Source organism: Myotis lucifugus, unplaced genomic scaffold, assembly GCF_000147115.1.
Source record: "Myotis lucifugus unplaced genomic scaffold, Myoluc2.0 scaffold_383, whole genome shotgun sequence".
In the NCBI taxonomy this organism is placed as follows: Eukaryota; Metazoa; Chordata; class Mammalia; order Chiroptera; family Vespertilionidae; genus Myotis; species Myotis lucifugus.
Genome location: NW_005871431.1, coordinates 972596 through 986543, shown reverse-complemented (window position 1 = coordinate 986543; position 13948 = coordinate 972596). Strand labels below are relative to the sequence as shown.

At 54.6% G+C, this 13948-nt stretch overlaps 2 protein-coding genes and 1 non-coding gene across 4 annotated transcripts in view; all 3 read left to right on the top strand.

Moving 5' to 3' along the window:
* The first annotated feature begins 408 nt into the window (after positions 1-408).
* On the top strand, positions 409-5985 carry MADCAM1 (mucosal vascular addressin cell adhesion molecule 1). Its single transcript, XM_006101824.3, has 5 exons — positions 409-469; positions 828-1100; positions 1982-2302; positions 3711-4127; positions 5801-5985. Exons 1-5 carry the CDS (start codon positions 409-411, stop codon positions 5965-5967), a joined length of 1239 nt encoding a protein of 412 aa, XP_006101886.1. The 3' UTR covers positions 5968-5985.
* Positions 5986-6932: 947 nt separating this feature from the next.
* Positions 6933-13948, top strand: part of LOC102431313 (tubulin polyglutamylase complex subunit 1) — a 205348-nt gene continuing 198332 nt past the window's right edge. Inside the window, exons 1-2 of one of the 2 annotated variants that reach the window (XM_014467231.2) lie at positions 6933-7519; positions 8999-9022. In XM_014467231.2, coding sequence (XP_014322717.2) covers positions 7106-7519; positions 8999-9022 — 438 coding nt within the window. In that variant the 5' untranslated portion in view covers positions 6933-7105. The remainder of the gene's footprint in view (positions 7520-8998; positions 9023-13948) is intronic. The other variant, XM_023743299.1, reaches the window with a different exon arrangement.
* Positions 12710-12895, top strand: LOC111823060. Its single transcript, XR_002826048.1, has one exon. It is a non-coding gene; the product is annotated as a U2 spliceosomal RNA (small nuclear RNA).

Here is a 13948-nt window from a genome sequence, read left to right as displayed (position 1 = left end):
TCTGACTGACCCCGCGCGGCCCTCAGGGCAGTGAAGGCCGAGATTCGCCCGACGCGCGCGGGATGGCGCCGCCCCTGGGCCCCGTTGGGTTTTCCATTCACTTGACCTCGCGGTCTCCTTCCTCTGGCCCCACCTCCCGATCTTTCCGTCTCTGAGAGTGAGCCCTGGAATTGGCCCAGATCTCCCCCCCGCACCCCCACCCCCTTCATCTGTGTGGCCTCGGCCCGCCCCCTGGCCCCCAGCCCCAGCCTCTCTGTCGCCTCAAGGGTCGGGGGTCGGGGGGGGAAATCCCGGAGAAACAGCTGCGGGCGGGGGAGCAGCAGGGTCTTGGGGCGGCAGGAAGGAGCCCGAGGCACCACTATTTAAGCCACTTTTCTCCAGGGCCATGGACAGAGCAGGGGACCCAGCATGGAACCGGGCCTGGCCTTCCTGCTTCCCCTCTTCATGGGGCTCCTCCAGCCAGGCCGCGGTGAGCCCACGGGGGGTTGGGGGGGGGGGGCGCTCCGAGAGGGCAGGGGGCTTAGGAGAGAGCGGGGAGTGGGTGCGGAGGGCGCTGGGGAGAGGAGGGGGTTAGGTGAAAAGAGGGGGTTCTGAGAGGGGAGGGGGCTTAGGAGAGAGCGGGGAGTGGCTGCGGAGGGCGCTGGGTGAAGGGCGGTGGGGAGGTGATGGGGAGGTGATGGGGGTCCTACAGAGGACCGCTCTGGAGGGGCTGAGAGGCTCGGTGGCAGAGAGGGAGCTCGGGGCAGGGGTCTGAGCGGGGTGGGGGGGGGTGGGGGCGGGGGGGCGGGTTGGGAGCGGGTGGGACTGAGAGCGCAGTCTGCCCGCAGGTGGGCGCCTGGAGGTGGAGCCCCCCGAGCCCGTGGTGGCAGTGGCCGTGGGCGAGTCGAGGCAGCTCACCTGCCGCCTGCCCTGTGCGGGCCCCAGGGCCGCCTCGGTGCAGTGGCGGGGCCTGGACACTAGCCTGGGCGCGGTGCAGTCGGGCGCCGGCAGCAGCGTCCTCTCCGTGCGCAACGCCTCACTGTCGTCTGCGGGGACCCGTGTGTGTGTGGGCTCCTGCGGGAGCCTCACCTACCAGCACACCGTGCGACTCCTGGTGTTTGGTGAGCCCCCGCCCCTCCTCTCGCAGCCTTTGCACCAGCCAGGCCCCCCCCCAGCAGCCCTGCTGTAGCTGTTTCTGCGCCACCTCTGCCGGGGAGACTTCCCAGATTGCCCACCCTGCTCCAGCTCAACTGAAATGCAATCCACTTGGTTCTCTCCACATCCCCCCTCCAGGCTCCCAGCCTTCACTCCCACACCCCCAACCTACCCCCAAACCTCCCATACCAGACCCCCAACACGCACTCTTTCTGCTCTGGACCCCCCTCCAGCATCTTTTTTACATTATAGCCACGCAAGGTGTGCCTACTGGGTCTTCCCTGTCTCTCCGCACCAGCAGGCCCGACTCCCTCCTGCTTGGTCCCAACTCATCACCCTCCTCAGGGCCCAGTGGTTCCCAAAAGGGCAGTTTGATCTTTAAGGGGGGCAATTCGAGAATGGGTTATTAACAGTGAATTTTTTACATTTCTTATGGTGCTAGGAGCCTCATATACAGTATATAAATATATATATATATAGTGACATATTTATGCATTTCAGTTCTCTATTATATGTTTTGAAACTTTACTTGCTATTTTTTCATATCACTTCATATTATTTTTTAATAATTTCTTAGAGATTTCTTCCTCAGTACTTCAACTGTCCTTTCATTCTTTTACTTTTCTCTTTCATGGATGCCATGTTCTTTGGAAGCTTGTTTAGACCAAGTTAATGGCCTTTTAGGCTTCCTCCACAAGAATAGAGTTCACTTTTTGAATAAGAATTATATGTAACAGGAGGGGGGACATCAGGATTTTAGAGATGCTTAGGTGGGCCGTGGCCAAAAAAAAGGTTGGGAACCACTGCTCTAGGCTCAGCCCATGCCCCTCCAAACCTCCCTACACAGCCTTCCCGAACCAGCTGACTGTCTCCCCAGTGGACCTGGTGGCCGGGCGGGACCAAGAGTTGGCCTGCACAGCCCACAACATCACGCCTGCCAGCCCTGATGTCCTCTCCTTGTCCCTGCTCCTGGGGGACCAGGAACTGGAGGGGGTGCAGGAGCTGGGCCTGGAGGAGGATGAGGAGCCCCAGGAGGGCGAGGACCCGTTGTTCCAAGTGACAAAGCGCTGGCTGCTTCCCCCCCTGGGAACACCTCCACTCACCCTCCACTGCCAGGCGACCATGAGGCTGCCGGGCTTGGAGCTGAGCCACCGAAAGCCCATTCCAGGTGAGTCTGCAGGGTCCTGACTGCCCTGAACCTTAGTGTCCCCCAGGAAGTGGGTGAAATCACACTACCCAGTGCCTAGGAGCCTTGATGAGTGGTGTATAGCAACTCTCCTGTAATTCTGATTCTGCCCCTCACCTGCTGGGTCCCCATCTAGGGGACCTACTCTAGGTCAGAGTCCCTAGGCCCATGGGAAAATTGCATTCCATCTTGAGTCTGTCCCTTGAGGCAGCCAGAGAGATACTTCTAAATCATTTGTTTATTCATCCATTCAACAAATTTACTGAGCACCTACCCTCCATGTACCCTGGTACCAGCTCTGCCCTTCCCCTTGGTCCCTGGCTCCCATCCTCATCCCCAGTTTGTCTTCTTGGTGGCAGCCACCAGAGGGCGCCTGTGAGCACCTGTTCTGCTCACAGCCCTTCAGGGCTCCCATCTCCCTCCAAATAAAAGCCCAAGGTCTTCCTGGGGCCCCCAAGGCCCTGCACAACCTATACCATCATCTCCTGCCCTCACTTCCTCCCTTTCTCCCCCTCACTCTCCTCCAGCCACACAGACGTCCTCACTATTCCTCCAACAGACACGGTCCAGCCTCAGAGCCTTTGCATATGCTGTGCCCTCCACTGGGAATGCTCTTCCCCCAGATTTCTCCTCACTCACCTCTCTCAGGTCACCTTCCCAGTGTGGCTTCTGACTTCCCCCTTCCCCTCACACATGGACATGTTTACACACACACACACACACACACACCCTTTCTCTCTTGTTGAATGTTTCTTGACACATTTTTATTAACATCTGACCTCCCATATGTTCTTTTAATTTTTTCCCCATTATCTATCTCCCCTGCTCTTGGCTTCACCAAGATAGGAATGTGTGTATTATTCATGGTTGTGTTCTCACTGGCTAAAACAGTGTCTAGAACATAGGTGTTGAATAGATACACTCTGAATGAATGAATAACTGTTAGAGTGCCTAGCACATAGCAGGTATACAGTAAGCAGGTGCTGAATGATGAAGAATAACATTTAACATGGGCCCTGGCACACAGTAGGTGTTCAGTTTGTGTCAGATGCATCCTCCCTCTCTCCACCACCCAGTCCCATAATAATAAAATCCAATGCTCGTGCTCGCTGACCCTACGCTCCGGGCACATGTGAGGGCCTAGGTGGTGGGCTCTCGTCCCCTTTACAGCTGAAGAAAGTGAGACCAGGAGATTCAGAAGTTCCCTTAGGGTGGGGAGGGCCACAACAGACCAATCCCACTCCTACCCACTCGCATACATTGCAATTCACCAAGTGGCCCAAGGTGGGCGGTTTAGCAGTTCTCCTCCAACCCCATGGTCCAGATGGAGAGACTGAGGCAAGAAAGCAATTGGGGTGACAGGAAGAAAAACGGCTGCCCTCTTTTCCAGTCCGGCACAGCCTGACCTCCCAGGAGACCCGGGTCACAACCTCCCTAGAGGCCATCCTGGAGCAGAACTCTACCCCCAGCCCCGGGGGTCCTGGGAACAGCCCCACGCCTGGGAACAGCCCCACGCCTGGGAACAGCCCCACGCCTGGGAACAGCTCCACCAGGCCCTGCCACCCTGAGATCCACCAGTCGCCAACACCAGGGGGTCTGGAGCTGCTGTGTGAAGCGGCCTGTGGCCCTGGCATAGCTGTGCATTGGACCCGGGCACCCGGCGACCTGGCAGCTTACAAGAAGAGGGAGGACGGGGCCCAGGCTTGGCTGAGCGTGCTGTGGGCTGGATGCAACCCCGAGGGCTGGTTCCAGTGTCGCCTGGACCCCGGGGGCCACACAGCCAGTCTGTACCTACTCCCAGAGACCTGTGAGTTTGGCGGGGTGGGGCGGGCACGGGGGGAGCCTAGGAGGGAGGAAGCCTTGCACACAGGCCTTAGACAAGGAGGTGCCCTGCCCAGTCTCAGCTTCCCCAACTGTCCAGTGGGTTTCCTTGACACATAAGATTACAGTTGCCTGGCATGGCCATGACTGCATTTCAGGAACTACATAGATTTCACAGCAGTCTGTAAACTGAACTTTATAGACTACAACAGCCTGTGGAGTAAAAATAGAATACAGCCACTTAGGTCACTTCAAATTTTCTAGTAGCCACATTCAGAAAAAAAAGTAAAAATGAGTTAGAGAATGTATTTTTAAAAAACATTTTTTAGTGTTTTTATTTATTTTAGAGAGGAATGGAAAGGGAAAAATAGAAACATCAATGATAGAGAAACATCAACGTCAATTGGCTGCCTCCTGCACACCCCCCACGGGGGATCGAGCCCAAAACCCAGGCATGTGCCCTGACCAGGAATCAAACCAGCAAACTCTTAGTGCATAGGCTGACACTCAACCACTGAGCACACTGGCCGGGCTAGATAATATATTTTATTGAACCCAATAACTCAAATATCATCACTTCAACGTGTAATCTGTAAAAAGGTATGAGTGGGATATTTTATGTTCTTACAATGTGTATGATACACTGACAGCAAGCACTTCTCTACCCAGACAAGCCACATTTCAAGTATAGACATGTGAGTGGCCACCTCCCTGGACAGCCCACTTCTAACTCTAAGGTCCTACATACCTTTCAAAAGATTCACTCCAAAGTCCTTTGGATATTCCAGTGGTTTTTATACATCTCCAAAGACATTCTAAGCCAGTGATTTTCAACCAGCGTGCACAAGAATTTTTTAAACATGCAATACCTCTTTAGTCAGGGGCACCGAACTCTTTTCCCTTACATTGTCCATTTAAAAATGACAACAGCTCTAGCCGGTTTGGCTCAGTGGATAAAGCGTCGACCTGTGGACTGAAGTGTCCCGGGTTTGATTCCTGTCAAGGGTACATGCCTGGGTTGTGGGCTCGATCCCCAGCATGGGGCATGCAGAAGGCAGCTGATCAATGATTCTCATCATTGATGTTTCTGTCTCCCTCTCCCTCTCCCTTCCTCTCTGAAATCAATAAAAATATGTAAAAAAAATTTTTAAAAAATAAAAAATGACAACAGCCAACACAGCAATAGCCATCCCGTGTGAATGAATAAAAATTATACCTATTTTTTATTGAATTCAGAGAGGAAGAGAGAGGGAGAGAGATAGAAACACCAGTGATGAGAATCATTGATCGGCTGCCTCCTGCACGCCCCCCAATGGGGATCAAGCCCGTAACCCGGGCATGTGCCCCTGACTGGAATAGTACCCGGGACCCTTCAGTCCCCAGGCTGACACTCTATCCACTGAGCCAAACCAGCTAGGGCTATACCTATTTTTTTGTCATATCGGCAAAAAATATATGTTTTGGTGTGCCACAGAATTCTAATAATCTGTTTATGTGTGCCATCGGATGAAAAAGGTTAAAAAGGGCTATTCTAAGTCATTAAGTCCTTTGTTAAATTCTAGGGAACTTGGTAAATTTGGAAGCCCTTGGCAGGTTCTGCTGGGCTTATCCCCACAACCTGCAAAGAGGTGTTCAGGCTCCTGATGCTTCTCCCTCCAGGCTCCCCACCAATGTCCGAAGCCCTGTGGATGGGCAGCCTGGTGCTGGGGCTGCTCCTCCTGACGGTCCTCACCTACCGCCTGTGGAAATGCTGCCAGCCCGCCAGGGGACCGCAAGGCCCACCAGCACCTCTGAAGTGGCCTACCTTTCCTTCAACCCCGTTGTGACCAGAGGACGATTGCAGGGTTCTGGGCAGCATGTGGGCTGATGGGGCGTCCTTTGCCCTGAGGGCCAGAACAGCTAGGCCGGGTTTCCCCTGGTGGGACCCCTGGGGACCTGCCCCTCCCTCCAACTGGAGAATAAAGAGCCCGTTGTCTGACCTCAGTGGCTTCTGTTGTGGTAGGAGGACCCTGGACTTCTCTGCCCCGGGCGACTCCCCCAAGAAACAGGATAGACAGACACCCCAGCCCCACTAGCCTGGGGCAGGAGGAGTGTGCACTTTGCCTGGGGAGGGAGAATACAAATACTGTGCCTTTCCCTGGATACGGGGAACCTGGAACTCCAGAATAACTAGGAGTCATCAAAAGAAATGGAAAATGTATGGGGGTGGCGGTGGGGGGCAGTGTGGAAAAAGACACAGAAGAGATGGCTTATTAAGGGAGCTACGGAAGAGACAGCCCAGAGAGGCTAGAAATAAGATCAGCAGGTGCCGGGGACGAGCCTGTGGGCCCTGGGGAACGAGGGGGGTGTTGAGAGCCCTAGAGGGTACAGTGTGAGGAAGGTCACGGCCTGGGATGGGGAACTGGGGGCTGTGGGTGGTCTACTCACTCCCCAAACACGCACAGGGGTCTAGGGGCCGTGGGAGCCCTGAGCAGACCGCAGCCTGGGGGTGGCTGGGGCCGGGGTCCCCACGCGGTGAACTATAAACTCAGACCAAGACTGGGTTGGGCTGAAGTCCAGGCTGAGCGCAAAAGTCAGAGAAATGGGACAGGGCGGCGCTCAATCCTTGAATCCGGGTGGGTGCATCCCCTCTCAAGCACGGCCAGGGGCTCCCGTAACCGAGGAGACTGGTTGCTAGGGAACCATGCAAGGAAGGACGCGCCCACTACCCAGTTGGCAAGCAGTCCGGCTTCAGGTCAGAAACCAGGCCCTTCCTTGGGAGCCGTTTTTCAGTCTGGCAAAGCTCGGGGCCTAAGCCAGGAAAGGCAACCAGTACGCATAAAGAGGGAACTGGAGGGGGAATGCCAACTAGAACCTAACGGAAAGGGCGGCCTGCATTACTGATTTCCCAGTCGCCCAGAGGTACCCGGCGTCCTCTGCCCTTAACCAAGATGGCCACCAAGAGGCGCCGGCGCGCTGTGGAGTATGACGGCACTTCCGGCCCCGTTGCCCTCAGCAAAGATGGCGGCAGTGGAGAAGCGGCGGTTGACCATGGCCCCGGCGGCCAATTTCACAGACAGCAGCCGGCCAACGGTGTCCGGGGCAGCGGCCACGACCGAGAGCGAGGAGGACTTCCTGCAGCAGGTCGGCGTGACAAAAATGCTGCGCGCGGCCCTGTTGAAGGTGCTGGAGGCACGGCCCGAGGAACCGATCTCCTTCCTGGCGCACTACTTCGAGAACATGGGCCTAAGTACGCCTGCAAACGGCGGCGCCGGGGAGCCCCCGGGCCAGCTCCTGCTTCAGCAGCAGCGCCTGGGCCGCGCGCTGTGGCACCTTCGCCTGGCTCACCACTCCCAGAGGTGCGGGACTGGGTCGGGACTGGGTCGGGCCTGGGCGGGGGTGGGGCGGGGTGGTGTGTCGGACTTCAATTCCCAGCATGCTCCGCGCGGTTCTTCGCCCCGGGTCCCGGCGCTTGAGTGCGTGGCATGCTGGGAACTATAGTCTACAGTGCCTCCCTGACGCTGGATGCACCCAGCGTATGCTGGCAGTGACCTGCGTGCTCTGCGCCGGCTTCAACTTTTGTGATGCCTTTTTGTAGGTAATGAGTTCCCCTTGCAGCCCACCCAACCTTTTTAAAATCATGGAGCCCAGAGAGGACTTTGCCCAAGGTAGAGCCAGGTCCCTCCTAGCTAGCTCATTACAAGCATAGAAACTCTGTCCATTGAGCCAGAAAAGGAATATTTTATAGGGTTGGGCTGTGGAGACAGAAAGCACCTAGTCACCCAATGCCCCTATCCTAGAGGGAGGCTCCCAGCGTGCAGAAGGGGTGTCCAGGAAGAGCCCTGAGTGACGCACAGAGAAAGGTGGTGCCCCAGGTGCACCTGCCTGGAGGCCATACAGGTGCACTGTGGGACTCACTGCCTTCTCACAGCTGAAGCATGGTGGGGTAGAGGGGATGGCGCCTTCCCACTCCCCTCTAGTCCCTGCTTACCCACAGTTGTAAGCCCATGTAAGGTGGTTGAGGAATATGTGTTGAATGCATGGTCTGCATCAGGTGGATTGGGGAGAAGCATCATCAACTGGACAAAGTCACTGACTGGATGTGGGTGGACTGGGTCTTGGCTAGGGGCGTCTCCAGCAGCAGAGCCTGAGGCAAGCACTCATATGGGGGTGATTTTATAAGAGGGTGCTCCCAGGAGACCCCAGGAAGGAGGAAGCCAACCAAGGGAGCATTTCAGCTTGATTCCCAAGCTATTCCCAGATGCTTCTGGGCAGACCTCCAGAAAGAGTCACAGGTGCAGACCACAAGAAGGAAAGTACAGAGGTGCTGGGGAGGGAGCTCAGCTGTGGGAGTCGTGTGGAGAGCAGGCATCTGAGCAGAGCAGCCACATCACCACAAATTAACACAAACTTGGTGGCTTAAAACACATATATTCTCCCACAGAAGGAAAGGGAATGCAGGGTATCCAAGATGACAGCCAGACAAGAGAGCAGCTGGGTATCTGGATGCTCGGGCCACCCCTGAGATAGTGACCTTGGAAGAGGAGCAGGTGGGACATACATGGGCTGTGGACATGCTCTGAAGGCTGAGCTGGTAGATTTTCTGGGGCCAGGGTGGAAGGGGAGTGTGTAGGGCAGTCCCAGGTATCTACTGAGATGGAAGGTTACTGGTTTGGGGGAAGTTCCCAGAGTCAGGGAGCTGGGAGAATCTCGTAGCAGGAAAGTGGACAAGTAGGTCTGCAATGAGATGTGCAACTGGGACAGGAAGTTGTCAACTGGGAAGAATTGCGAAGGCCTCAGAAGAGCTGAGAAGAGCCCAGGCTCCAACTTTGAGGAGCCCCAGCCTCAGAGAACCCACAAAAAAATATGTGAAGGCAGACCAGCAGTGAAGGTAGGAAGAGAGTGGCATCCCAGGACATCTTCCCAGGAGGAAAAGTGGTCAGTAGCAGGGCCACCGTGTACAGTTGTTCAGGTCAAGCAATGCACAAGCCACTCTCCCCGTAGACATCACAGCAAGGATATTTATAGAAGGCTTTTTGTAGAGTTTTTTCCTAATTCACACAAAGACACCGTGTGGGCTGGCAGTAGCCCTGTACCCGATGGTCCAGTAAATGAAGGCTGAGAAGCATCTGTTGGATGTAGGGTCAACAGGAAAGTGTATTAGTTCCCTCTGGCTGCTGCAACAAATTACCACAAACTTGGTGGCTTAAAACAACAGAAATATATTCTCCCACAGTTCTGGAGGCCAGAAGTCTGAAATCAAGGTGTTGCAAGGGCGGAGCTCCCTCCAGAGGTTCTGGGAGAGGGTCTTTCTTGCCTCTCCTAGCTCTTGGGTGTCCCTGGGCTGTGGAGGCCTCACTTCAGCCGTTGTCTCCTCATCACATGGCTGCCGTCTCCTCTGTCTTCTAAGAACATTTGGCATTGGATTTAGAGCCACCTCACCCTATCTCCAGATCCTGAACTAATTACGTATTAAATACCCTATTTCCAAATAAGGTCACACTCAGAGGTTCCAGATGGATGTACATTTTGTGGGGACACAAGTCACTGCAGCGCAGGGGAGTTGGGGCTGCTGTTGTAGGCAATTGGGAGCAGCAAGGGCACAGAGGGAGAGCACTGAGCAGGGGGCCCTTTACCACGCCTGGCGGGTCAGTAGAATCGTGACCAGGAAGTCCCAGGTGTGGGAGACAGGTGCTCCCAGGTTGGGCAACTTTACCTGATGCTGCAAGGTTGACCAGGCTATCATGAGGCTGTTCTTGAGCATGTCATCACAAAAGATTAAGGGAGAAGTCAACAAAACCCCCTGTGCAGGTGTCTCGAGAGGTCAGCATTGCTGGTCTGCAGGACTGGTGATGGCATCCCATCGCCCCCCTGCTGGCCTCAGGACCCTGGGTTTCATCTGGACTTGTGGGCTGCATGGCCATGAGGGGACAAAGCCAGAGTCAGACCCAGGCAGTGTGGCTCCAAGGACTCCTAAGCCATCATGTTGCTAATAGTAACTGCAAGGATGCCATCCCCTACAGGTCCCGGTGACCTGGGAAGACATGCAAAAGGCACCGACAGGTCCAGGCCAAGGCTCCTGAGCTCATGTCACCTCTGAGGGCTGTCCTGGGTACTGTGGAATGCTGGGCATCATTCCTGGCCCCCATCCCTCGAGGACTGGAGCACCCTCAGTGTGACAACAAACTACAAATGTCCCTAGATATTATCCAGTGTGCCCTTGGGGCAGGATTACCCCTATTAAGAACCCCTGGTCTAAAGTGAAAAGTCTAACTTTATGAGACATCCCATAAATATATTCTTTTTTTTTTAATATACATTTTATTGATTTTTACAGAGAGTAAGGGAGAGGATAGAGTTAGAAACATCGATGAGACAGAAACATCGATCAGCTGCCTCCTGCACACCCCCTACTGGGGATGTGCCCGCAACCAAGGTACATGCCCTTGACCGGAATCGAACCTGGGACCCTTCAGTCCACAGGCCAACACTCTATCCACTGAGCCAAACCAGTTAGGGCTATATTCTTTTTTTGTTTTAACAAATGCTCACATATTTCACAAATTGCTGACAGGAATGGAGCCCTCAGTAAGTGCCCAATTCCAATTTACAGACACGGAAACATGCCCAGAGTTCCATGGTGGAGCCAAGATGGAACCCAGGCCGACAAGTCCAGAGCCAGCTGCCTTCTTGCCCGCCCCCCAGATGGCATGGTTGCCCCTCATGATTGGAAACCACCTGGGGAGCCCCCCAGAGGGGCAGCTATGAAGCCTCGGCCTAGAGTTGGTTGTTGCCTTCCTCTGGGCTTCTTGCCCAATCCTCGTCATAGCTCTGATCTCACTGCGCTGTAATTACCCCTTTGCGTGCCTTCGAGACCAGGAGTCTAAAGATAAACAGCTTCTGGACAGCCCGGCTGCATTGCAGCCCAGGTTATAGCAAATGACAAGCACATATGGGGCCCCTCCCACGTGCTGGCACAATCTTGAACACTGGCATAAGATCTACCCTTCTGTCCTCACAAGACTCCTGAGGCTCAGATTACAACCCTCGTTCTCCAGATGAGGAAAGTGAGAGGCAATGGCTAGGACTTGCGTGCAAGTCTGAGCTGGGGCCAGGAACACCCGGGGAACCAACAAGCACCTAAATGTTTGCCCCCCTGATGGGTCAACCAGGTTCCTGGAGGAGAGACTTCAGGGACCAGTGTTGGATGGATCGTGGGCCACTTATGTACCAGTCAGGGTGAGCCGTGTCCCACCAAATGAACAAATACCCCCAAGACCTCAGTGGCTTCAACACAACTAAGGTTTGTGTCCTCACACCACGGGGCTGCTATGAGCTTACACTGTGGCAGTGGAGAGTAGATCATGGGGAATGATGTGATGGCTCTGAAAATTTCCATTAAACGTGGCCTTCGCATTGCTCACATGCACATTTCAGTCACCAAAGCAAGTCAGAGGGCTCAGTCACAGGGTGGAGAGGGTTGGACAGCACAGTGCTTTCCAGTCTTCGAGATGCCCCTGGAGGCCCTCACCTCTTGGTATTCACACCTGCATGCACTCGTCTCCCACATCTACAGGATGTGTCAACTCTAGGTGTCATGGACGTGACAGCTACTTCTTCCTGAGAGCACACACTCCATGTGTGGAGGTGCTCAAGTCATTCCATGGGGACACCCAGGGCCGGGACCCAAGGCCTCCTGTCTGAACAGCAGTGAAACACCTCCACTGTCCAGCTTCGGAGGACCATGGCCACAGCTGACATCCTGACCTCGACCTTATAAGGGAACAGGCCAGAATCCTCCAGCTAAGCCTCTCCCGAGTTCCTGCCATACAGAAACCTCGTCATAACTATGGTTGCCATTTTAGGACACTAAGTTTGGGGGTAAGTTGTTATGCAGCAATGGGTAACTGATACCGGCACTCATGGCCGCCACAGTTACACCAGATTCCCCAACTTCCTTCTTCTGGTGAAAGGAGCTAATAAAAGCTCCTACAGAGGGTTATTATGTGGTAACAGTCGTAATCATGGAAACGAAAGTTTATTGAACATGAAGCTGCATCTGGCACCCTTTCTGCTTCCCTGGGTGGTCTTATTCACTGCAAAGGGCCCAATAAATGGGAAGACACAGGAGTTGATAGCCAGGTGGGTGCGAACTGGGTCCCACCTGGGAGAGAGACCTCCCAGGCTATTGCCCTCACCTCTGTGCCAGTTTCCTGTGTAATGGGGTTTTGACCTACATAGCTCATCAGGTCAGCACAGCCATTTATAAGCCTCGTGCTGGGCAGCAGAGTCGACCAGAGTATAAGTTTACTGGACACCTATATGTTGGCCAGCACTTACTGGGCACCCACTGTACACTAAGCCATAGAAAGGTGAGGTGAGGTGCCCAGGTCACACATGAGATAAGAGTGGTGCTGCAGCCCTGGTCAGGTGGCTCATCATTGTCCTGTACACCAAAAGGATGTGGTTCAGTTCCTGGTCAGGGCACATACCTAGGTAGGTCCCCAGTCAGGGCACCTACCGGAGGCAACCCCTCAGTGCTCCTCCCCCTTCCCCTCCTTCCCTCCCTCCCTAAAACATATCCTTGGAATTGCTTCTCAGTCTTTTGGCTAAGATCAAGTGTAGTATCTGTTCTTATCAGTCTGAAAGCTATCCTTGAGTGAGGATTGGAAAAAAGAGTGGAGCTGCAATGTGAACCATGGAGCTGAGCTCCCAGAAAGGATGAATATTAAGGCCTAGGGTCAGGCCCTTCCTCCCTGGGATCCTTGGCCCACCATCAGCCTGCCCTGAACCTCACTTCCCAGCTGTGACTATGAAACTAGTAACAGGCCACCAGCCACACTAGCCCTGGGCCACAGGCCAGGTACTGGGCTGTAGATGTGATGAGAGTGAGACATGGGCACCCACTGTACACTAACTGGTTAAGTGTGTGGGCTCCAGGCTCACCCTGCAGCTCACACACTTAGCCAGTGCTCCCCTACTTTGCTCATGAAGCTCACAGCACACATGGCCAGGGCACATAGTAGGACCTCAGGTTGCTCATGGGGCAAGGAACCATACCCATCTCATAGCCCCCACCTTATAGCTGAGCAGGGTTGACTTTTGTAAAGGTGGCAGGTTCCCCCTTCTTTGCAGGCTGATTTCTGTTGTGAACGTTGGACTCTGCCATTGCAGCAAGGAAGCTGCCATAAGCAACATGTCAATGGATTAACGTAGCTGTGTGCCAATAAAATTTTATTTACAAAAACAGGCAGTGGGCTGGGTTTGACCCATGGCTGTAGTTTGCCGACTCTTGGCCAGTGGGCCTCGGGGAATGGAATGAGATAGGCAGTGTTTGGCCAGGAGTGGCTACCCTGTAAGTGCAAGTGTCATCCTTAGAAGGGCAGATGGAGAGTCCCGAGGGCAGATGCTAGTCAGCTGATTTAGCAGACCTTTATTGAGCACCTGCTGCGGGCCGGGCACTGGTTTTGCACAGTGACTGACAGATAAACCCTGATGTGGGCTCCTGGACATTCAGGTCGGAAAAACAAACTCATAAGGATACCGTAGAGTGAGTCTGATGGTAGTAACTGTTACAAAGAAAAATAGAGGAGGAAAAGGTTAGGGAGGGGAGGGCCCCACCAGAAAGGCGACTTGGGGAGCCATGGGGAGAGCTGTGGGAAGGGCATTCCAGCGGGAGGTCACAGCTGTGCAAAGGCCCTGAGGCTGGGCCAGGCCGGGCATGTTGGAGGAAGAACAAGGGGGGACAGGAACCTGGACTAGGCTGGTGGGCATGGGGGTGGAAGGGCCTGCTGGGCTGGCCCAACACCCCTGTCCGCCTGCAGGACA

Coding starts and splice junctions, on each gene's coding strand:
- MADCAM1 (XM_006101824.3), top strand. CDS start 409: ATGGAACCGGGCCTGGCCTTCCTGCTTCCCCTCTTCATGGGGCTCCTC. Junction 2,303..3,710: donor CCACCGAAAGCCCATTCCAG/GTGAGTCTGCAG, acceptor CCTCTTTTCCAG/TCCGGCACAGCCTGACCTCC. Junction 4,128..5,800: donor GTACCTACTCCCAGAGACCT/GTGAGTTTGGCG, acceptor TTCTCCCTCCAG/GCTCCCCACCAATGTCCGAA.